Source organism: Nomascus leucogenys, chromosome 12, assembly GCF_006542625.1.
Source record: "Nomascus leucogenys isolate Asia chromosome 12, Asia_NLE_v1, whole genome shotgun sequence".
In the NCBI taxonomy this organism is placed as follows: Eukaryota; Metazoa; Chordata; class Mammalia; order Primates; family Hylobatidae; genus Nomascus; species Nomascus leucogenys.
Window position 1 is genome coordinate 55592724 of NC_044392.1, and position 22828 is coordinate 55615551.

General features: G+C 40.4%; 2 protein-coding genes across 26 annotated transcripts in view; one reads left to right on the top strand and one right to left on the bottom strand.

The window, feature by feature from the left end:
* The window catches only part of LOC115837636 (putative neuroblastoma breakpoint family member 7), a 655832-nt gene that overhangs the window by 108855 nt on the left and 524149 nt on the right, over nucleotides 1-22828 (top strand).
* The window catches only part of LOC100582383 (myomegalin), a 230677-nt gene that overhangs the window by 68591 nt on the left and 139258 nt on the right, over nucleotides 1-22828 (bottom strand). For 12 of the 25 annotated variants that reach the window (XM_030824701.1, XM_030824687.1, XM_030824706.1 and 9 more), the window contains exons 1-7: nucleotides 12768-13892; nucleotides 5903-6034; nucleotides 4732-4851; nucleotides 4400-4492; nucleotides 4048-4260; nucleotides 1061-1219; nucleotides 55-168 (exon numbers count right to left, since the gene is read on the bottom strand). In XM_030824701.1, coding sequence (XP_030680561.1) covers nucleotides 55-168; nucleotides 1061-1219; nucleotides 4048-4260; nucleotides 4400-4492; nucleotides 4732-4851; nucleotides 5903-6034; nucleotides 12768-13892 — 1956 coding nt within the window. Of the gene's footprint in view, nucleotides 1-54; nucleotides 169-1060; nucleotides 1220-4047; nucleotides 4261-4399; nucleotides 4493-4731; nucleotides 4852-5902; nucleotides 6035-12767; nucleotides 14573-22828 lie in introns of those variants that run through there. The other 13 variants (XM_030824692.1, XM_030824704.1, XM_030824710.1 and 10 more) reach the window with 3 other exon arrangements.

The window sequence follows — 22828 nt, forward strand, 5'->3', positions numbered from 1 at the left end:
TACCTGTGTAGATAGAATAATCCATAGCATAGTGGGCAAAATGATGATACATACCTCCAGAGCAACAGCTTTATCATGTATTCGCTGGCGAAGTTTGTCAAGCAACATTTCATTTGCTTCAAGGGTTTTGTCTGAGTTATCTCGATACTGTAGGAGCTCTCGAAATTCCTGAGACCAAAAAACAGTTTCTTTTATTCTTTTATCCAATATTAACTAAATTACTAAGTAATTTGTTAGTTATTCAGGATTAAAAAAAAAACAAGATGTGATCACTCTCCTCAAAAGTAACAAGTTTAGCAGAGATAACAGACATACAAACTGTAAACTATTCTGCAACATACCACAGACACAACACATAGAATTAACTGTTCTGCAATATACGCTAGCTATCAGGGGAACACACGATGCACTGCCTAACTCTGCCTGCAGGTGTCAGTAAAGACCTCACAGAAGAGGTAACATTTGCAGTGAGTCTTAAAGGACTAGGATTTCCTAAGTGAAGAAGGGAGAGGAGGGTATGTTAGAGAAAAAAAAAATATGCACACTATGCATACAATGAAAAAATTGTACATTCAGTGAAATGTAGTGGATTCAATGTGACTGAAGCTTAGAGTAGGTGGCAGAACAGATCAGTCTCTTCTTAATGCTCCATCTTCCCCTCAAACTTTCATTCTATCATCAAAATTACTCTGTGGAAGTTTCTGTACAGTTTGTCTTCAACTATTAAACTGAGAGCAGTAGCCAAATCGTTTGTCTTCCCAACACCCAGAAAAGTGTTTGATTCACAGAGGTGCTTAATAACTATTTTCTGAATATTAAGTCTTTACAAAAGACTTCATAAAAGACTGCTTAAGTCAGGGCTATATACTGTTTCTTACACTTGTTAGTAAGCATCTTAATTCACAAATTATATTTTCTATTTATTTTAAATCCTGATTCCCACCTCTCAATGTTTTCCATATAGCAGGGACTCAACACAGGTGGATTAATATCTTAAAATTATATTAACAAATTTCAGAGTTCTATGAGCCCAGTTTTCATTGAAATCATGTAAACTCACCTGAAGCAACTGCTCCTTGTGACTCAGACTATGGTTTAGGTGCTGGATGTTTTGTTCCTGGGTTCGAATCTCATTGTATTTTTCAGCCTCCCGGGCACGAAGCTGGTGGCTCTTATTCTGCAATTCTTCTTGTAGCTGCTGCAAGGCTTTTCGCAATTCCTGAATTAAACATATTACCTTTTTAAAGAGATCTAAAATTGTCACATGGTTATTAGACATAGAGGCCTTAAAATTTTCAAGGTATATAAACTGAAAGAGCAGTAGAGGGTGCCATTATCAAAATTGCTATAGAAGTATTATACATGAATTGAATAGGATATGGAAAATTGTAAAAGTTGTGAATGGGGTAGGAATAAGCTTGATATTATAGTTCAATACTTATTTTTTGGCTTAAAAAGAATACATCTGTAGAACCATTAAGTGAGAATCTGTCCTACAGTAAACCTGGATTATTTACAATAAGCTCAAGGATAAACTATTCCTATCATCCTTTTTTCTAAAGATCTCATAGAGACCATCACTCTTCTTTCCTAGTTTGCCATATTTATTTTTCTAGTAATAAAGTCAGTAATCTTTAAATCATCTGTTACTTTAGAAAGCTCCCAAGATACATATTCTCATCAACTAAACAAATCTTGGGAAAATGTTTCCTTTAGCTAAATAACAAAAAGTTAAGAATTATTTCTACCTCCACCCCTCCACCACTCCCCGACCCTGCCCAGACCATCTGAAATTTTAATATTTCTTTTTTTTGAGATGGAGTCTCACTCTATTGCCCATGCTGAAGTGCAGTGGTGCAATCTCGGCTCACTGCAACCTCCACCTTCCGGGTTCAAGCATTTCTCTGCCTCAGCCTCCCAAGTAGCTGGGATTAAAGCCGCCTGCCACCACGCTGGGCTAATTTTTGTATTTTTAGTAGAGACGGGGTTTCACCATCTTGGCCAGGCTTGTCTTGAACTACTGACCTCATGATCCACCCACCTCGGCCTCCCAAAGTGCTGGGATTACAGGCGTGAGCCACTGTGCCCGGCCGAATTTTTAATATTTCAAAAGGAAATTCAGGGCTAATATTCGATCTCCAAACCACTAAACCAGGGAGATCCTTCAAAAATTACACTTTTAAACCTGAGTGTTAAAGAGCTTAAGAAAAGAGACCACACACAAAAAAACTTTTAAATCTTAAACAAACACATACACTCTGAGCTAACAAGATAAAGGAGCCATTTAAGAATTGTGTATTTTGGCCCAGTGTGGTGGCTCACGCCTGTAATCTCACCACTTTGGAAGGCCAAGGTGGGCAGATCACCAGAGGTCGGGAGTTTGAGACCAGCCTGACCAACATGGAGAAACCCTGTCTCTACTAAAAATACAAAATTAGCCAGGCGTGGTGGCACATGCCTGTAATCCCAGCTACTGGGAGGCTGAAGCTGGAGAATCGCTTGAACCCGGGAGGCGGAGGCTGCAATGAGCCCAGATTGTGTTGTTGCACTCCAGCCTGGGCAACAAGAGCAAAACTCCGTTTCGAAAAAAAAAAAAAAAAGAAAGAAAGAAAAGAAAAGAAAGAGAGAGAAAGAAGGAAAGAAAGAGGCCGGGCACGGTGGCTCACGCCTGTAATCCCAGCACTTTGGGAGGCCGAGGCGGGCGGATCACGAGGTCAGGAGATTGAGACCATCCTGGCTAACACAATGAAACCCCGTCTCTACTAAAAATGCAAAAAAATTAGCTGGGCGTGGTGGCGGCCGGTGCCTGTAGTCCCAGCTATTCGGGAGGCTGAGGCAGGAGAATGGCGTGAACCCGAGAGGCGGAGCTTGCAGCGAGCCGAGATTGCGCCACTGTACTCCAGCCTGGACGACAGAGCGAGCCTCCATCTCAAAAAAGAAAGAAGGAAAGAAAGAGAGAGAGAGGAAAGAAAGAAAGAAAAGAAAAGAAAATAACTGTATATTTATTATTCAAAAATAAAAAATAAAAGACAGGGCTGATTATCATGCATGTCATCCCTCTGACCTTAGTGGTTCTTCCCCACTTTTCTGCCTGGTTTTATCCATCCTTCAAGAATAACCTCAGATGTCTCCTCCTTCATGAAGCTTTCCTTGATTCCTTTTCCTTGACTCCTTTCCTAGATATTCCTGTAGGACCGCATATATACCTCCCCTTCAGAATTTACCACACTGAAACTCAGCTTATGTGACTGTCTCTCTTACTGAACTATAAGTAACTTAAAAGAAAGGAGCCTGTGCTATTCATCCTTGTATTTCCAGGGCACAACTCAATTAGGCAGTCGCCCCTTACCCACAGGGGATACATTCTAAGATGCCCAGTGGATGCCTGAAACCAGATAGCACTGAAGCCTGTGTATACTGTCTTTTCCTGTGCATAGATAACTATGATAAAGGTTTACATACAAATTACACATACTAACAGATTAACAATAACAATAAAATAGAATTATAACAACATGCTGTAACAAAAGTTACGTGAGGGAGGCCGAGGTGGGCAGATCACGAGGTCAGGAGATCGAGACCATCCTAACACAATGAAAACCTGTCTCTACCAGAAATACGAAAACAAAATTAGCCAGGCATGGTGGCGGGCGCCTGTAGTCCCAGCTACTCGGGAGGCTGAAGAGGGAGAATGGCATGAATCCAGGAGGTGGAGCTTGCAGTGAGCGGAGATCGTGCCACTGCATTCCTGCCTTGGTGACACAGCGAGACTCCGTCTCAAAAAAAAAGTTACGTGAGTGTGGTCTCTCTTGAAATATCTTAATGTTTTTTGTCTGTGGTTGACCCCAGATAACTGAAACCATGGAAAGTGAAACTGTGGATAAAGGGGGACTACTGTAACTGGCATATGGTACAAGGGCAGCAAGTGTTGAACTGAAATACTTAGATTATGCAACTGACTCAAGGGTTCAACACAAACTATCCTGCTAAAAAGTTATAATCAGGGCAAAGTCAGCATTTAGGGCAATAAAATAGTTAATGATTTACCTGGTTATGTTTCCAAGAAGCCTCTTTCTGCTGTTCACTCTCGTGTGCTGCAGCCTCTACAAATTGCACACATTGTTTGGCATCAGCCAATTGGCGCTCTTTCTGTCGTACCACCCTCTGGAGCTTCTGTATTTCAAGCTGGCTGCAGAATAAAGCACTCTGAAGATCAAGCAGAGCTACCTGTTGCTGAGCTGGAGAAGTACCCTCTGAGCTCTGAAAAGAGAGTAGAAATCACAATCACAAGGAGGGCAAGCACTGAGCTCTCACGAAGACTGAAAATAAAATCAAGACTGCAACCAAAATGGCACATCCCCAACTGAAGTCTCTCCTGTCCTATGTGACCTTCACATACGTGAAGTTGTCCAAGCTGGCTTTGGTGCAGCATTTCTCGAAGCTTTGCCATTGTGTCATTTTGACCTTCAATCACCTGGTACAACTCCTCAGTCTGAAAATGAGAGAGGGAATATCAAACATGTTAGTAAACTAATTACAAATTCCATTATATCACCTGTACAGATTTTAGTAACAGGACTATTCCAAAATATCAATTGAGGTTAAGCTACAACTTCTCCAGGCTAAGATATGTTAGTCTGACAATATCCATTTTGACAAAATATAAAATACTTGTCCACTTTGAAGGGACCAATTGTTTCCACACAGGTCCTTGATTGGTAAATATTTTACCTCATGTTCCCTGCTTTTCAGAGTTTCCTTGAGGTTCTGAATTGTACCATCTTGCTTTTGAGATGACTCCTGAGCACACTTTAGTTCATAGCTCATTTCATTAAGTTTCTCTTGAAGAATCTGAATTCAGCAAAGAAAAACAGTTTTTTAGGTCAATGATGTCTTTTAGCCTCAAATGAATAAAGCCTTTCCTCAAATCTAGGATTTAAAGAATTTCTTAGGGGATATTACCTTGTTATTTTTCCCACATAGAGTAACCATTAAAGTGGTAAGTCAATCAGCAACAAAAAGTAGCAGGAGAAATGAAATACTTCTTTCAATTCTAAATTGTGTCAATTTTCATGTACTGTGATCTCTCTATGATGGCAGCCATACTAGGAACTTGTCCACATAGACCAAGTAGGCAAGTGGTTCCTAATATGGATCCCTTATACAAGGACCAAAGAGCTTCTAATATCTAGCATAGGAGAGGGCACTATAAGGGCACCCAGGCCACAAGTTCAGCATCCCAAATTGTAGCAATTTTCTTCTAAGCCAGACATTAAAATTCATGGGCTAGAAAGTAATAACAAGTTAAGCTAAAATAAAAAACACAGACCTCCTATCTCAGTGCCTTTTACAGTGGAAGATTGCATGCAGGTGTTTTTTTGAGACAGAGTCTCTCTCTGTTGCCCAGGCCTGAGTGCAGTGGCATGGTCCTGGCTCACTGCAACATCTATCTCCTGGGTTCAAGGGATTCTCCTGCCTCAGCCTCCCGAGTAGGTGGGATTACAGGCATCTGCCACAATGCCTGGCTAATTTTTTTTTATTTTTTAGTGGAGATGGGGTTTCACCATGTTGGCCAGGCTGGTCTCGAACTCCTGACCTCGTGATCTGCCTGCCTTGGCCTCCCAAAGCACTGGCATTACAGGCATCAGCCACTGCGCCGGCCTGCATTCAAGTTTTAATTACACACCTGAAAAGCACCAGAAATTATGATCTGTACAGAACAAGCTAAAATCTTCATAAGAATAAAGGGAAGAACTACACTTTTACATGAAATATTCCCTAGAGCACAAGGAGTACACAGTATTCATCTCCCAAGTCTTACAAAGGTTGACAGACTCAGGCTAGAGGCAGTTACATCCTCAGGAAAACCCTGTCATCTCCTAGGGCATAGTACTAATCATACCTTGTTGGTGGCCTCTGTTTGCTGGATTTTTTCCTGGAGTTCTGCCAAGTGGGAATCAGATACAGACTGCTGAGTTATAGTGGTCTCATGTGAATTCAGCTTTTGTTGTTTGAGTAACTCTTCAGTCATGGGCTAGGAAGAAACAGCAAAACAAGTAAGGTGAGTTAAACATGGCCAACAAAATTTTTTTTTTTATCTTCAAAAATGTCTGTTGCATCTTTTGCCAGAGATTTAGAGAATCAGATTTGTTGCATAAATTATCACTATGAATTCCTAAAGACAGGCCTGTTCCTTATTAAGAACACTGATTCACCTCCATTTGTACTGTGCTCCCCAGCTTCCCTCTCCACTTTTCCCTACCAATTCACACAAACACTACATGTTTACGCAGTGAAAGCAAGTAATTCAGAGTTCAATGAGAAGTGGAGGATTTAATAAAGGAAATGCTTATAATGACCAAATATTTGCTTTATTCTATTTTTAATCAAGGAGTTGAAAAGGCATACTCATCAAACTTACACTATTCCTGACAGAAGTTACATTCCAGCTACCTTTCTTACAACATGCTTGTTTCACATTATTGGAAAAAATTGGCAGATTTTGATATGGACTATATATTAGATAACAGTATTTTATCAATGTCTAATTTTCTAAATTTGATAATTGTACTGTAATTATATAAGAGATGTCCTTGTCCTTAGGAAATAATGCTTAGGTATTTAGGGTAAAGGAGTATACTATCTACAACTAATTCTCAAATGGTTCAAGAATTTTTAAAAAATACTGTGCAAATACAGAGAGTGGGAGAGTTTATAAAGCAAATGTGACAAAATATTTGCAACTGGTAAATCTGGGTAAGGGGTATATGGGAGTTCTTGGTATTTCTCTTACAACATCTCTCTATGTTTGAAATTATTTCAAAATAAAAAGAGGAAAATTAAAATGCATTTAAAATAGATGTGCCTACTTAAAGGCAGATTTATAGCATAAGCACAGATAAATAATCCATAGTGAAATGGGAAGGAGATATATTTTATAGGAATATCGATTCACTTAAAAGATTCGGGAGAAAAAAGTATGATTTTATATATGGGACAATTTATATATGGAACAATGATTTATATACGGGACAATAAGATAAAACTTATTGAACTATTCTTAGTAATCATTACAAGCTAAGGATGTTAAAATAAAACTACAAATTTACTGCGGCAATTAAATTTGATCTTTCCCGCCTCCATTCCAATTAGGAATATAAACTCATTAAGAGAGAAAAGGCAACTGCTATTCATTTTTTCTTTCCCTCACACTTTCAGACGTGATTACCACCTTCAAGGCAGTGGAGTTACAGCTTACCTTAAATCCCTTCCTACTAGCAACTGACTGGAAGCATAAAGATTTCAGAAGAAAAATCTTTTCTATTCCTCCAGTGCTATTTATCAACTTTTCTAACACCTACTAAATGCTATAATAAGCAAACCACCATGTGAGGCACTGTGAGGAATACAATGCTGACATAACGTATATCTGTTGCACACTAACTATGTGCTAGGCACTGTCTTGAAGATAGAGTATCATGCAAGACAAAGTCCCCATGCTCTTGAAACTTATATTTTGCAGGGGCTGGAATGGGGAGTACATGACAAACAAACAAGGAAATGCAAAAAATATTACGGACAAGCCCTATGCGGCAAAACAGGAAAGCATAATACAGAGTGGGTGGTTAAATTACTCTACATTGTTTGATCAGAGAAAGGTCTTTATGAGGCAGCATTTAAATAGAGATCTGAAGGAAAAAGAATCAGTCCTGCAAAGATCAGCAGAACAATCCAGGCAGAAAGAACAGCTAATGGAATATGAGCCTGGAAAAGAGAAAGGCCTCTGTGGCTAGAATAGCACTCTATTCTAGAAATATAATGTGAGCCATGTAATTTTTAATTTTCTAGTAGCTTCAATGAACAAAGTACAAAATAAATAGGTAAACTTAATTTTAACAAAATACTTTATTTAACCCAATATATCCAAAATGTTATCATAAACATGTAAACAATATAAAAATTATTAATGAGGTAATATTATTATCTGAGATATTACATGATTTTTCATAAGTCTGAAATTCAAGGTATATTTTATACTCACAGCACATCTCAATTTGGACTAGCCACATTTCAAGGGTTCAACAGCTCCTAAGACTAGTGGCTAGCTTACTGGATAGTACAGGGCTAGAGCATAGTGGGCAAAGGGGACAGGGACACTCAATGAGGTGGAGAGGCAGGCAGGCACCAGGTCACTCCAGCTTTAGACAACAAAGTTAATGAATTAGATTACATTTTAATTGAAATGAGAATAGACTGCAGTTTTTTAACAGGTAATCATACAGAAGTTTTGAAAAGATCATGCTGTGGTGAATGAATTATTGGGGAGCACCAAGAGAAGCAGAGAGACCAGGTAGGAGGCTGCTGCGGTAGTGCAGGTGAAAGACAATAGTAGCTTGGATTCTGGTGGTTAGTAAAGGGAGGGGGAAATAAATGGATAGATACAGATATGTTTTGAAAGTATAGCTAACAGGACTTGCTGGTGGACTGGATAGAGGGAGAGGGAAAAAAGCAGCAAGGATAACGACATCTGGAAAAATTATTTGAGATATTTGTTGTTGTGAGTATAACAGGAAGCCTTCACCCGAGGCAATATGAACTATGTCACACCATGGGCAAAGTAGCCACATTAATAGATATTTACAACGATTCTAACTAATAAATAAATTCATCATTTACTTAATGATAAAACCATCTCTATAAAATTTGGCTTCTTACTTCTTCAGTGTAAAACAACAATAACACCTACAGTAAGATATTTTGAAATTCAAACTACAACAGGCAGAATTAAAGAAAATAGCTTCAAGTTTAAAATGGCAAGGAAGGTGGTCATATTTATTTACTTTAAACCAAATAATCTTAGAGCGGTGAAGGAAACTTTACAAACTAACCATCTGATCCAATCCTATTTTACATACAAGGAAATGGAAACTTAGAGAAGTAATTAGTCCAAGGTTTCATGGGAAATCAGGAAAAAGATCCAATTAAACTGAACTGGATTCCCACTCAGGTTGGGAATGTATCTCTCATTTCTATAAACCCATTGCCTACCATAATGCCGGGAATACTGCAGAGATCAAAAGTTTTTGTTTAATGAATGAATAAGAACAATAAAAACAAACAAAAACGGGCCTTTAGTGGCTCTCTTAGAAATAAGACTGTATATAACATATATTCGAACAGCAACTTTAAAGCCAAAGAATGCCACAGGAAAATACATAATGAATCTCAATCTCATATGAATCAATCTTGACATGAATAATCATAAGAAACCTCTTTTTCTATAAATAATGTACTGACCTAAAAGTTGGAAGATATTCGTTTCTTCTTTATTTGTAATAATTTACTATTTTGCATCTCAGAAAAATGTCCTTGCAGGTAACAGTCTGCCAAAAGAGCACTTAGCAAGTCCCACTAAGCCAACAACATAATGAATTCTTGTGAAGTATCAAGTACATAAAACAGTCACTCCTACAACGATAGTGTAGCCCATGAAATAAGTAATACCTGATTTGGTAGAATCAGTGTTACTCTCAGACACTCAGGTACTAAAATCATGTGGAAATGATAATATAATTTTAAATTAAGTCACTTTTGACTCAGAATTAGGACAAACGCTTTCCAGTATCAGAAAAGAGAACCGCTTCCAGGCCTACTGTTGCACAATATGAGACTTTTAGGCTAAAGGCAGTTTTTAGACCTTTTGTGTTAACCTCAGTTTTCTTGGCACTTTCTAGTCCTCACAGTAGTGAGTTATAGATCTCAAACTGCTGTAATTGTCAACCCTATTGTTAATAATAGGAGACAGACAAGAACCATTGACTACCATAAAATTAAAGGCCTAATCTTTTACCAGCATCTAATGCTAACATCTTCCAAAGGGCCTGATCCACTTCACATAACTAAAATATGAGTGGGATAAACTTACCATAGTCACAAAGGAGCAGACATTGGCATTGCAAGGTTTAAAGCAAAGATCTCCTGTTCTTTGAATTTAGATAGAAAGGGAAATTGCACATGGGCCAGAGCTCATTGCTGTTTACTAAGGGACCACACCCCTCCCATCATAGCTTTTCTAGTTCAGGGCCAGACAATAAAGAAGGGAATTACCAGCTAGAAGAAGGCTTCAAACCTTTCTTTAGATATCTGAACAGGCTTAGGTCCTCATACATAAATTCTGTAGAAGGGAAATAAATTACTTTGTATAATATCAGAATACCAGTAAGCAGAACTATACTGTTGCTATTTTTGTTTAATAAATAAGAAAGGAACAAAGAAAAAGAGGGAAAGAAGGAAAGAAAAAAAAGAGGAAAAGCAATCAGGAGGAATCCTGATGTCAATATTTAATAGTGCATAAAATATGGTAAGTGGAGGATTAAACAAAGGAATCAAAATGACCTTACAGAACAATCTTGCTCTTTAAGATAAAAGGTTTTCTCCATATTTGTGGCAGAACTGAACTAAAGGAAACATTTTTTTCTTTCATGGTTTTGTGTTTCTACAAACTAAAAAAGAGAACTACCAAAAAAAATTACATTATTTCTATTCTTTCCATATTTATTCAGAGAAATAGACAAAAACCAGTCTGCCATTGTCCCATCTAGCACTGGTTTTGTCATAAGGCTCTTAAGGAGCTTAGAAGTAACCAGATTTAAACAATAGATATGCTGCCCATTTTATTTACAAACATGTTGTGCCCAATTCATCTATTTTCCCTGACATCCTAAATTATTAGAGAAAATGGCATAATAATTAAATGCCACATTTCTTGAAGCTGAATGACATTTTCTCCCATCTCCCAATTTTTGTTTTTCTAGAAACAGTAAACAGTCCAAGTCAGGTCACAGCAGAAAGGTCATACACTACCATTTTAAAGCTCTAATGTCCAAATTTAGTGAAGTAAAGGGACTTGACCTAAAGATACAGTTACCATAGTTTATATGTGTTCATTCAGATGACAATTTTTTTCATGTAATCTCTAAAGAATCCTCCGAGCATCCTTAGGTTAGAGAAAGAGGGCTCTTGGTTTAAAATAAGTACTTACTTAAATTAATATACTTCAGACAATGGGGTTTAATGTATAGAATTAATGCGTCTTGCCTGAGAATGGTCAGAAATCTTTGTCTCTGCATGGGCTAAGTTAGTTAAACAATGAACTTTCCATATCTCCAAATTGACAGACTGCCTGAAGATGATCTTTAAAATCCTTCTCCACTCCAAAATCCAGTCACCAAAATATAGTATTTTATTTAAACATGGAGAAAAAAGATCTTGTTTTGGCTGTTATTTTCTCAGTCTTTATGTAACGTTCTACAATATTGGTCATATTTGGTGGCAGGTTGGGGGGACGAGTTTATTTCTCATCCATCCTGGCCCAACTAATTTTAGACCCTAATATGAAAACACCATGTTTAATTTGTAACACCTATGTCTAGTCACAGAAATACTGTAAAGCCCAAATTTAGCTGCGAGGTTCCACTGAAAGAAAAAGCAAAAGAAAAGAAGTACACAGTGTTAAGCATACAATGCTTAACATTTTATACAAAATGAAAACGCACTGACTTTTTACCTTTCATGACACTTTCATCTATGCCGTTTCTCATCTATGCTGCTTCTCATAATTTTGTGTAAATTTAAAAACTTTTCTCCTGTTTTCTGCTTAGGTTCTTATTGTGATAGACAGTATACATACCATAGAACTACTTTCCAAAAATTTCACGTGGCCATCAACAATGTCACTTATCAAGTTCTAAATTTCTGGAATGATGTTGACCGGTAGCAGGCTTTCTAAAAATGCCTTCTAGATCACATCTACCTTTGTGACAGTATCGTTAAATAAGTTGTATCAAGTGGAACATGCCAGAATGTTTCACAAAGTTTACGGAACCTAGCATTGACTGTTGCTATAGAAACAAACTACCATAGCTGAATTTAAAAGGTTGGTACAGAATCAATTGGGCAGACATGAATAGCTCAAATTAAGCAATTAAGAATTCAAGACTATAATGAATGAAACTCTCCTCTGATCCAATAATGGGTTAATCCTTTCTTAGTATCAAATATCTTCCCGTAGAACTCAGTAGAGTTCTGGCTGTGAACAGTTTATGCCTTAACCTTTTGAGTGACAATACTGTACTTGAATACTTGAATTCCTGTCTCTTTTATGAATGAGTCATCACTAATCCTCAAATGAACTATTAATTCTAATAAATATGGTCCAGATGTTATAATACTTTACTGGTGGATTAACAGGCTTTCCCCAAACCTTTTACCTTATGCTCTAATCATTTACAGGCATTTTGCGGATGAAAGCTTTAATGCTCCGGGAAGAACTAACTAGAGAACTAACTGCCTTACAGAAAGCCATTGGGAGGAAACGTCTATAAATCTGAAAACAAGAACAAATTTTAAAAGTTGGGAAAAGAAAAAAAGAGGTAAGAGGAAAAGTTCTAGTGCCAGAAATGAGATTAAACGTCTTCTTTTTATAGGATAAAAGTGAAGTAGGAATCTTTACCTTTTTGTTTTAAAAGGTATACAATTTTGATAATGGGAAAGCCAACAGATTTTACAAAAAGGATTGTGAAAAGCAAATTATCTGAGTGCAAATCACGTTTACTAAATGAGTCACAGCAAAAGGTGCAGCAAAAATGGGCTCATGACTAATTTTCTCAAGTCTGGAATATTTCTAACCTCCACCTAGACCGAAATCATGTGAAGCCAGAGGCCAGCTAGCTATAATCAGAAAGGCACTATGTAGCCGTTTTGTATACCTGGACCCGGAGCGGCAAATAATCTTCACAGAGATCATCCCACAGCTCCTGCAGGTCTGAAAGCTCCAAGGGGTAACTCACAGGTGTCTTGTAAAGGGGTTTCAAGGACCTGTTAAGGAAACCGGAACTAACTCCATCTGTCATGCCAGGGCCAGGCTTGGCTCCAGGTGGGCTGGATTTCACTGGAACTGGAAGCCTGCTCCCTCGGGGGCTCTGGATGGGCTTATAATCAAGACCTTTAATCATGCTAAGAGCTAACTCCAGCTTGTGATTACACCCATGCTGCGGAGCCTGATCATCTGAACAACAGTCACACTTTCCAAGTTCCTTTGCACTTCTCTCAGTCTCCTCATCTTTCTGTTGTGGAGGGCTAGCCTGGACGCTTGCATCCAAAGATTCCACAGACGAACCAGGCGTCTCTTCCTCCATGCTTTCTCCATCTGGGGGTACCTTTGTGCTTGCTAAGTCGGGTGGCCCAACCTCAGACAACGCTGGTTCTTCAGTGCAAATGCTGGCCGACCACCTGCTAGAAGGGCCACAGGAGATACTTCTGGCCACCTTTCGAGGTACCTTACAAATGGCTTCATAGTCAGCATCAGCAACCCGCAAAGCTGCACAACCACGGCATCTCCTGGGTCGGTTTCCAGGGCCTTCTGAACCATGGCAGCTGTGTGGCTCCTGGATCTGATCCTCATTCTCCACCCAGCACTCAAAGACGGAATAGGCGAAGTCCTCCTGGAGCAGTGCAGAGTATCTCGCATCGGGTAAGACGGACATGTCAACCGTCCCATTCCCCGCCTTGATCTCCGCGCCAGAGTCATCGTTATTCTTCCGATACATACTGGCAATGCAGAACTTGAGGCGATCCTTCTCCAGTAGCAGCTTTTGCAAGCGCTCAATAGAAAGCGCTTCAATCCGGGCAATAACCGTGTCGAATCGATAGATTCGATCAAGCATGAAAGCACACTTGCTGCAAGCGAACTCGGCTTTGCCATCGCGGGGGACATCCTTGCCCAAGACGTGCGAAAGCAGAACCTGGAGATTGAGCTTGGACGCCGTGTGGAAGATCCAGCGCCGCTGGTTTCCACACAGCTCTCGGGCACAGATCCTGCAAATCTCCCTCATCTTCCCTCCTAGTGGGTGCCAAGCTTCCCGAGGCGGCGGCGGCGGCGGCGGCGGCAGCTACTGGGTGACCACTCAATGGCTCTTCGCCGCGCTCTGTCTTCCGCCTCGGTGGTCTCCGGTCAGCACGGCACAGCCCAGTAGGGTCCCCACTCTGCAGGGGCGCACCCCTGCCCCGCGCGCCGGCTCCGGGTACCAGAGCCGTCAGCCCCGCCCCTCGGGCAGGGGGCGGGCGTGGAAACGCCTAAGGGGATGCTGAGTGACAGAGGCGCAGGCCGCGCTCCGACCCTGCCATGTCTCTCCCCAGCTGTCTCTCCCGCCAGCCGCCGCGTCCTCAACGTCCTCCCCTTTTAGCAGACCGCGCTCCCGGAGCAGCAGCGGCCAGCAGCGCAGACGCAAAGCCACGGGGATTGAGGATCAGATTTCAAGATGGCGCCAGCGGCTCGGCGCCAGCGGCTCCGCGTCTGCGGCCTCCACAAGGCTCCTCTGGGAGCTGTAGTCCGGTCAGCGGGCTCCCGGCTCTGCGCATGCGAGGTGGCCAGCGCGCCCCTCGCCCCAAATCCGGTTGCACACCTGGCTCACAGCGAGTGGGGAGCAGAAAGCACTACTGGCGCGGACCACAGCCAGCCGCTTTTATCTGCTAAGACCTCACCTGAAAGGCGCACCAGTGCCCTCAAGGATCCTCCCGCCTCTGCAGGATGTCGAGGCTCCTCCTCGCGGGGAGGAGAAAGCCGAATCCCCTCCCCCTGCATTCTCGGACAGTGCCACGTCCTCAGGCTGCCAGCCGGGCAGCGCCGCTAGGTACCGCTGCGCGCCGCCGCCGCTTCCCGCCAGCAGCCTCACCTTTCCCGGCCCCGCCCCGCCTGGGTTCTAAGGCCCTGAGGCTGCGAGGCGGGCGAGGGAAGGCTTGGTAACGGAGGGGCGGCGCCGTGCAACCCTTACCTCGACTCTGTACCGGAATGTCCAGAAAAGAGTAGAGGAGTATTTCTCCCTTGATGTGGGTGGGGGAGGGTTAGCACCCTTGGGTGTCTTGCCCTACTTTAGATAAAAAAGAGCACAGAGGAGTCACCTGAGAAAGAGTCCGGCAAATACAATGTGAATCTGGTTAACCAACATCTTGAAGATAGTAGAAGAGAAATGGGCTTTTTCAAGGATGCAGCCAGCCGCGAGTAGATTACCACCATTGAAGTCCCTTTCCCTCAGGTAGAGGGCAGTCATTATTTTAGGGCAGGGGAGGGTAGACAAACATTAGCCAAAAGACAGAGCTTCTTTCCGTAAGAGCTCGAGTGTCTGGGAATGCAGCTCGCGCCAGAAAGGACTGGGAACTTCACTGACTTCGGTGAGAACCCTGTCTTACTTAGCACTGTACAGTGGTAGGTCCTCCACCCTTGGGTCCAAAACTTAGATTGCACACAAAGAGGAGGGAAGCTGGAGCCCTGACTAGGTAGAATGCAGGTACCTCCGGCCATTTTTAATAAGAAATTCGCTTCCTGGCTTGAGAGGCATTCAGACACGTAACAAGAGGAACAACCTCAGCAATCCCTTGCAGTCCCCTAGAGCAGGACATTTCCCAGTTCTAATCATGCTAAATTTTTACTAACTTGACCTTGTAAGCTAAGGCCAGCAACATCTAAGTTTTTCTGAACCTCATCCCCAGGACAGAGTCCATACTCCTAAGCCTGAAGACATCCAAATGCCATCTCTGAGAGTTCAAAATAAGCCCCCAAACTTCTTATTGAAGACTAAATGAGATGATTTTGAGGAAATGCTTTAACCGTGCTTCGCTTATTAAATAATAGCTAATAACGCTCATCAAATAATAGCTAATATTATTATTTTACTATGAATTGGAATATTTTCAGTAACTTTAAAACATTATGGGGCCCTGCCTACATAAGATTGTATTGTTCTCTTAATCACCAAAGCAGAATCTTGTAGCTCCATTGTAAGAGAAAAGGACAGTTCTTAGAGCTTTGGGCTTAGTAGGTGATATGATTTGAATATATGGCCCCACCAAATCTCATGTTGAATTGTAATCCCCAGTGTTGGAGGTGGGGCCTGGTGGGAGGTGTTTGGGGCGGGGGGTGGGGGGGGCAGATCCCTCATGGGTTTGTGCTACCCTTGCAATAGTGAGTGAGTTTTTCTGAGATCAGGTCATTTAAAAGTGTGTGGTGCCTCCACCGCCCCATCTTGCTCCTGCTCTGGCCATGTGACTTGTTTGCTCCCCCTTCACCTTCCTGAAGCCTCCCCAGAAGCCAAGCAGATACCAGCACCATGCTTCCTATAAAGCCTTTAGAACTGTGAGCCAATTAAACCTCTTTTCTTTATACATTACCTGGTCTCAAGTATTTACAGCAATGCAAGAATGGCCTAATATCATAGGCTATAGAATTTTGCATATGTAGTTTCATCTACTATGTATACTCTGACTCAAAAACCAAGAATAGAAAAGCGTTTCAAGTAAAACTGCAGCTGCATTTTTGCCTGCCTCTAGGTATGTGAGCTTCAAAGTTGGAAGAAATTAAGCAACATGCTTTGGAATCTATGGTGATCTATAGAAAGGCAAAGAGTTTCTGGACTCACCCTGACTGATGGAAAGACAGACTGCCTGCCAGGACACTACCCTGCTTTACCCAGGCTTAAGTATAATCAAGATCTCATTTTTTACTGTCAATGCAAGCCACATTTTCCTGTTAGGAAAATGTGAATGAAACAAAGTGCTCTTCAAGAGCAAACCCTGAATTATACTTTGGGTTATTCTCTGTTCCTCAAAGGATTTTGCATCTAACTGATAGTCTCCAAATTTTAATGACAGTATATAGATAGCTTGGTGTAGACATACAGGTGAATACAAATGGTGAAAAGGCAATTTGCCATTGAAGAATATGTTTGCTTTAAGTAAAGATCAATATACTAAGAAAGCTATACATATCTAGACTTCCAAAAACAGATGGGAATAAACCACTCAGCAATCAGAAAATTCGAAGATGGCACTCTGTTCACTTCCAGAGAAAATAGTTCAAAACTGTATCTCAAAGTGGATATAAGCTATTGTACTAGAATTAGTCCCTGTATGAGCATTTGGCATTATAAAATAAGGTGTTCCCAATGAAAAGATCACTGGTATATAGATAATAAAACTTGAAAATAAAAATTTAAAAATAAAACAAAAATTATGTGATGATAAATTTTGCACTCCTTGGTCCTTATCATTATTATCTTGTGGCCAAGAGTTTACAGTTGAACTGGTTACCTATGGTGGGGCTATACAAGGACATTTACTTTTTATTTTACATACTGTGTATCATTTGAATTTTGGACAATGAATGTTTATTCAGGTATTAATTTTAGATTTTATTTAATTTAGAAAACATTTTATAGTTAAAATAAGGGCTGCCAATTTAACACACTAATGTCAGGGTCTAAGTGGCAAAACTTGAACCTAAAATAAGAATTTTTATACTACATATGATAAATATATAAGAAGATAACTTATATAAACACAAGTTCAAAGGGAATCCACAAGTTATTAGTAATGTTATATCTAGAGAGTGGAATTATGGACATTTACTTTCTTTTTTCCTTATTTTCTATAATTTTTTACATTATGTATTACATACTTTACATAACTTTAAGTACTTACTGCTTTTGTGATAAGAAAAAAGTAGAATTGTTACTAAGAAAAAAGGTAGATGAAACACATCTTGGTGTATTCATACAATACAATACAGTACTAGCCAGCAATCAAAAAGAATGAACTCAGAAACATGCAACATGGATACATCTCGAAAACATTTTAAGTGAAACAAGCCATATGCAAATGAGTACATCCTGTGTGATTCCATTTATTTGAAGTCTGACAACAGGTCTACAGCCGTACTACCCTGAATGCACCTGATCTTGTGTGAAGTCTAATAACAGACTATAGGAAAAACATCTATTGTGATATAAGTCAGGAAGTGGTTGAACGGTGAGAGACAGGGTGAGAAGTGATTGCAAAGGTTCACAAAGAAATTTTCTGAGGTGATGAAGCTGTTCTGTATCTTGTTTTGGATGAAGACAACATAGGTGTGTAGAATTGTTGAAGCTCATTGAACTGGGCACTTAGATCTGTAGATTGTATACATAGGAGTAAATAAAACTATATATTGCCCCCAAAATTTTAATTTGAAGGATTTCTTTGGTAGAAAGTCACCCGCACTTTAAGAACAGTTTTGAAAATTAGGAAAATGCTATAAAGTATAGCCCAAAAGAAATTCTGTAAAAGACCCAATTGCAAATTAAAAACTTAAGCCTATCCATATGAGTTTTTTTTTTTTTTGAGACGGAGCCTCACTGTGTCACCCAGGCTGGAGTGCAGTGGCACAATCTCGGCTCACTGCAACCTCTGCCTCCCGGGTTCCACTGCGCCCCACCTTAGGATAATATTTTATATGCATGTGTACACCAAACACTTACAATTGGAGCAAGGCATGTTGTTAAGGTGAGACTTAGGGCTTTTGTAATCATTTAGTATAAAATTATTACTTCTAAAACTTAGTGAAGGCACATAACGAAAAGTTTGAGAATAAGCTTCATATTATGATTAAACAAATTATTAATTTTATATATCAACAGTTCACCCTGAACATTGATTGATAAATACATTTACAAGCACTTATTTGCTTTATGGCCTAGGTTAAGTCACTTATATCTGGCTTTTAATTTCCTAATCTACAATGAAATATGTTGAATTTAAACAGCAGTTTTCAAACTTAAGCATGCATCAGAATCACCTGGAGGGCTTGTTAACATAAATTGTTGGGACCTACCCCCTTGAGTTTCTGACACAATAAGGTCTGGGGTGGGGCCCAAGAATTTGCATTCCTGACAAGTTCCCAGATCATGTTGATGCTGCTATCTGGGAACCACACTTTGAAAACCACTGAATGAGAACTATCCTAAGCTGTATCAGACAACAGATCAGAACTTCTGCAGATAGACAGAAAAGCACACCAATGAAGAACTACTTACAAAATCTATGTTGAATTTAGAGAACTGTATCCGCATTTGGAACAAGATTTCTAAATATTACTGTGGTATGGGGTGTTTTGCACCATCTCTGTTTTGACCTCTAGATTTTGCAGTCACCATAGTCACTTTTGCACCCCCTGTGTGGCAACTGGGTTGTAGTGTTTCTAAGACCTATTTCTGGGCTGAAAGGGAGTTTACAAAAGAATTGGAGAGGTGGAAAATCCCCATGTCCCAAACCAGTTGTATTAGGTTTCACTGCCCTAGTTATGACATTGGAAATAGCTATTCTAATACTAAAAACTGTGCACCAAAAGAAAAATGTGATTCTGGCAGAGAGACTAAGGCAGATGAGAAAATGCAAGAATGTCAAAGTAAAGCCAGTTAGGCTTTGTGGTAACACACAGGCAGGTGCATGATTTCCCTGTGCTCTTTGGAAACCTTTAAAAAGTCAGAAACAATCATGCTTTCCATTAACACAGTATCTTGAAATGCTTATTTTAAAGCCAGGAGATTTCCGGTTCATCTGCAGATTATAGTAGTATGCTTCTCAGCAAAATCCATCTAATAGTAAACATTAGAGTCTTTCAAGTTATTAAATACGCATAGGTTGTTAAGTAAATTTTAAAGTATTTGTTAAATCAATCAATGAGCAAGAATGCAAACATACCTTTTTTTATCTCTTCAATGAGCTTTCAGTTTAGTTAAAAGGGAGAAAAGGTGCACGCTACAGTTAGAACAATTGACTGGTAAACTAAATGGTACTGAGTTAAATTTAGTGTGAGTACAGAAAAAGTTGGGGTTAGTATGGGCTGGTATAGTTGAAGGGACAAGAGTGGCACTTGAGATGGGTGTTAGGATGAAGGAGGCCAAGGAAGGGACTCAGCAAAATAAAATAGCTTCATTAAAAGCCACGGAACTTGGGTTAAACACAGTGCTAGCCTGTAGGTAAAGGGAGATGTTGGGGATTTTTGAATGACCAGGTTCATCCATCCATACATCTAATCCTCTAGAGTTGTTCATTCAGAGAACATGTATCAAGAGCCAACTGTAAGCTAGACACTATGCTATGGAGTGCCTTGACAATTAGAATTTGGTTAACGTTTGACAAAGGCAAAAGAATTTGGACTTAATGTTATGGATTTAAGCAGAGAATGACATGATGAAAACCTTTTTTTAGGAAGATTACCGAGGCAAAGGATGGATTGCACTTTTTTTTTGTTTTTTTTTTTGAGACGAAGTCTTGCTCTTGTCCCCCAGGTTGGAGTGCAATGGCACAATCTCGACTCACTGCAACCTCTGCCTCCCAGGTTCAAGAGATTCTCCTGCCTCAGCCTCCCGAGTAGCTGGGATTATAGGCACGCATCATCACATCCAGCTAATTTTGTTATTTATTTTTTTTTTTTAGTAGAGACTAGGTTTCACCGTGTTGGCCAGGCTGGCCTTGAACTCCTGACCTCAGGTGATCCGCCCGCTTCGGCCTCCCAAAGTGCTGGGATTATAGGCGTGAGCCACCGCGCCTGGCCCTCTGCTTCCCTCTTTTCTAATCTGATGGTTAAGCCCTTAGCATTCCCTTGACTCTGGAACTTTTGCAGAGCAAAGAGCAGAGGCTGTTTGAAGCCAAGTGCATTTCTAGACTTTTATGAAATTCTAAGCCCACTGCAAAGATTGAGCCAGATGTTCCATTGGGGAAGAGAGGAGAGAGAAAAGTTTTTGAAGTCAACGAAGAGGAGAGAGTGACATTTCACCCAGACGGAAAGAGATTGGAGGTCAAAGAGTAACAAGTACCCACCTCCATTCCATATCAGTGCCCTGGAGAAGCAGCAGGACCTCAGAGAGGGAAGTAATGGGGTGACTTGGAGAGGCTGCACTTTAGCAGGGGATTCTGGCTCCATAAAAGGTTAAATATAACAAGCTTCTAGGGTTGGCAAAACCATGCTTACGGAGGCAGGGATGCTTTAGTGGTAGATCAATGATCAGAGTAGTCTCCTTGGTGCTTTGGCACCAGGTAAAACCTAGGGACCTTTAAATAGCTGAGAAAGTAGGGAGAGGAGGAAATATCAAATGTATGAAATTGAATTTCTCACCATCCTGATTCAGACAGGGACTTTAAATTGATGACTACCATAGATTTATGAACTAAGAGTCATACACTATGAACTTGTGTTCACTGGTACTCAGTCCTAGACCCTTTTCGCCTCTCTGTTCTCTTCTGGTGTCATCTCATCCTTTGCCATCTTTATACCAGTGGCTTCCAATTTATATTTTTATTGTAGAATTCTCCTGTGAGTGCCACTCTCAAATACCTGGTTACCTATTTGATATCTGCATGTGGATGTGTCATAGACATCTCAAAATTACCGTAGGAAAGACTGATCTCCTGATTGTTCTCTTCCCCTTGTTTAAAGTGCCTCCCTTTCCTCCTAATACTTTATATGAGGAGTCAGAAAACTATGGACTGTGGACCAAATCCAGCCCCCACCTGTTTGTGCAAATACAGTTTTGTTGGAACACAGCCATGTTCATTCTTACGTGTTGTGTGTGGCTGTTTTTATGCAACAATGGCAGAAACTTTACAGACTGCAAAGCTTATTTACTATCTGGCCCTATACAGAAAAAGTCTACCAATTCCTGCTCTTTGCTTTCTTCAATGTATTTATCACAATTTGAAGTTATATATTTGTTTGATTATTTGCTTATTTATCTGTCTCCTTCATTAGAAGGTAATTCTCTAGTACCTAACAGCACCATTGCCTAGTTATGGTAGGCACTCAATTGTCATTGACTAGAATGTATGAATGAGAAAATGAACTATTATATATTAAAATTTTATTTTGGTCTTTTGCCTTAGCACAAAACTTTCATCCTTCCTTACCCTCTAATGACTTCATATCTTTTTTTTTTTTTCCCGAGACGGAGACTTGCTGTGTTACCCAGGCTGGAGTGCAGTGGCACTATCTTGGCTCACTACAACCTCCACCTCCCAGGTTCAAGCAATTCTCCTGCCTCAGCCTCCCGAGTAGCTGGGATTACAGGCATGCGCCACCACACCTGGCTAATTTTTGTATTCTTAGTAGAGACAGGGTTTCACCATGTTGGCCAGGCTGGTCTCAAACTCTTGACCTCATGATCTGCCCACCTCAGCCTCCCAAAGTGCTGGAATTACAGGTGTGAGCCACCATGCCTGGCCCTAATGACTTCATATCTTAAGTAACAGAGTGCCAAAATAATGAGTCCCCTCAATTTCTTTTCCCTCTACTCTATCCTCCTTTCAGATTAATCTTTCTAAAACAGAGCTCAGATATCACTCTCCCTCAAAGAAACCTGGAGACCCAATGACTTGTCCATTAATCATAAACTTCTTTACCTGCTTCTTAAAGTTCTCTGAATCTGGCTCCACTCTATTTTTCTGTCCCCCTATATTCTATTCCTGCTACTACTTCTCCACCCTGAACTTCCCCACATCTATACTTCATACACTTGGAATATTCTTTTCTATCACTACCACCTCCACCTGTCAAAATCCTATCCACCCTTCAAGTATTTCCTTCAAGCTGCCTTTGAGTACCACCAAAAGACATCTTTCTCTTCTTCCATCTTCCAAAATACTTTTTGTACCTATAGTAACTTGTATGTCATTTCTCCATACTGCATTCTCCTACTTAAGAAAAGGAACCACAGCTTTCTCATCTTGGTATCTGCTATGGTTTGAAAGTTTGTATTCCACTCCAAATTCATATGTTGAAATCCTAACCCCCAACATAATGGTATTAGGAGGTGGGGGCTTTGGGAGAGATTAGTGTCCTTATAAAAAGAGACCTCAGAGAGTTAGCTAGTCCCTTCTACCATGTGAAGACACAGCAGGAAATCCATAAACCAGAAAGTGGGCCCTCACCAGACACTGAAAATGCCAGTGCCTTGATCTTGGA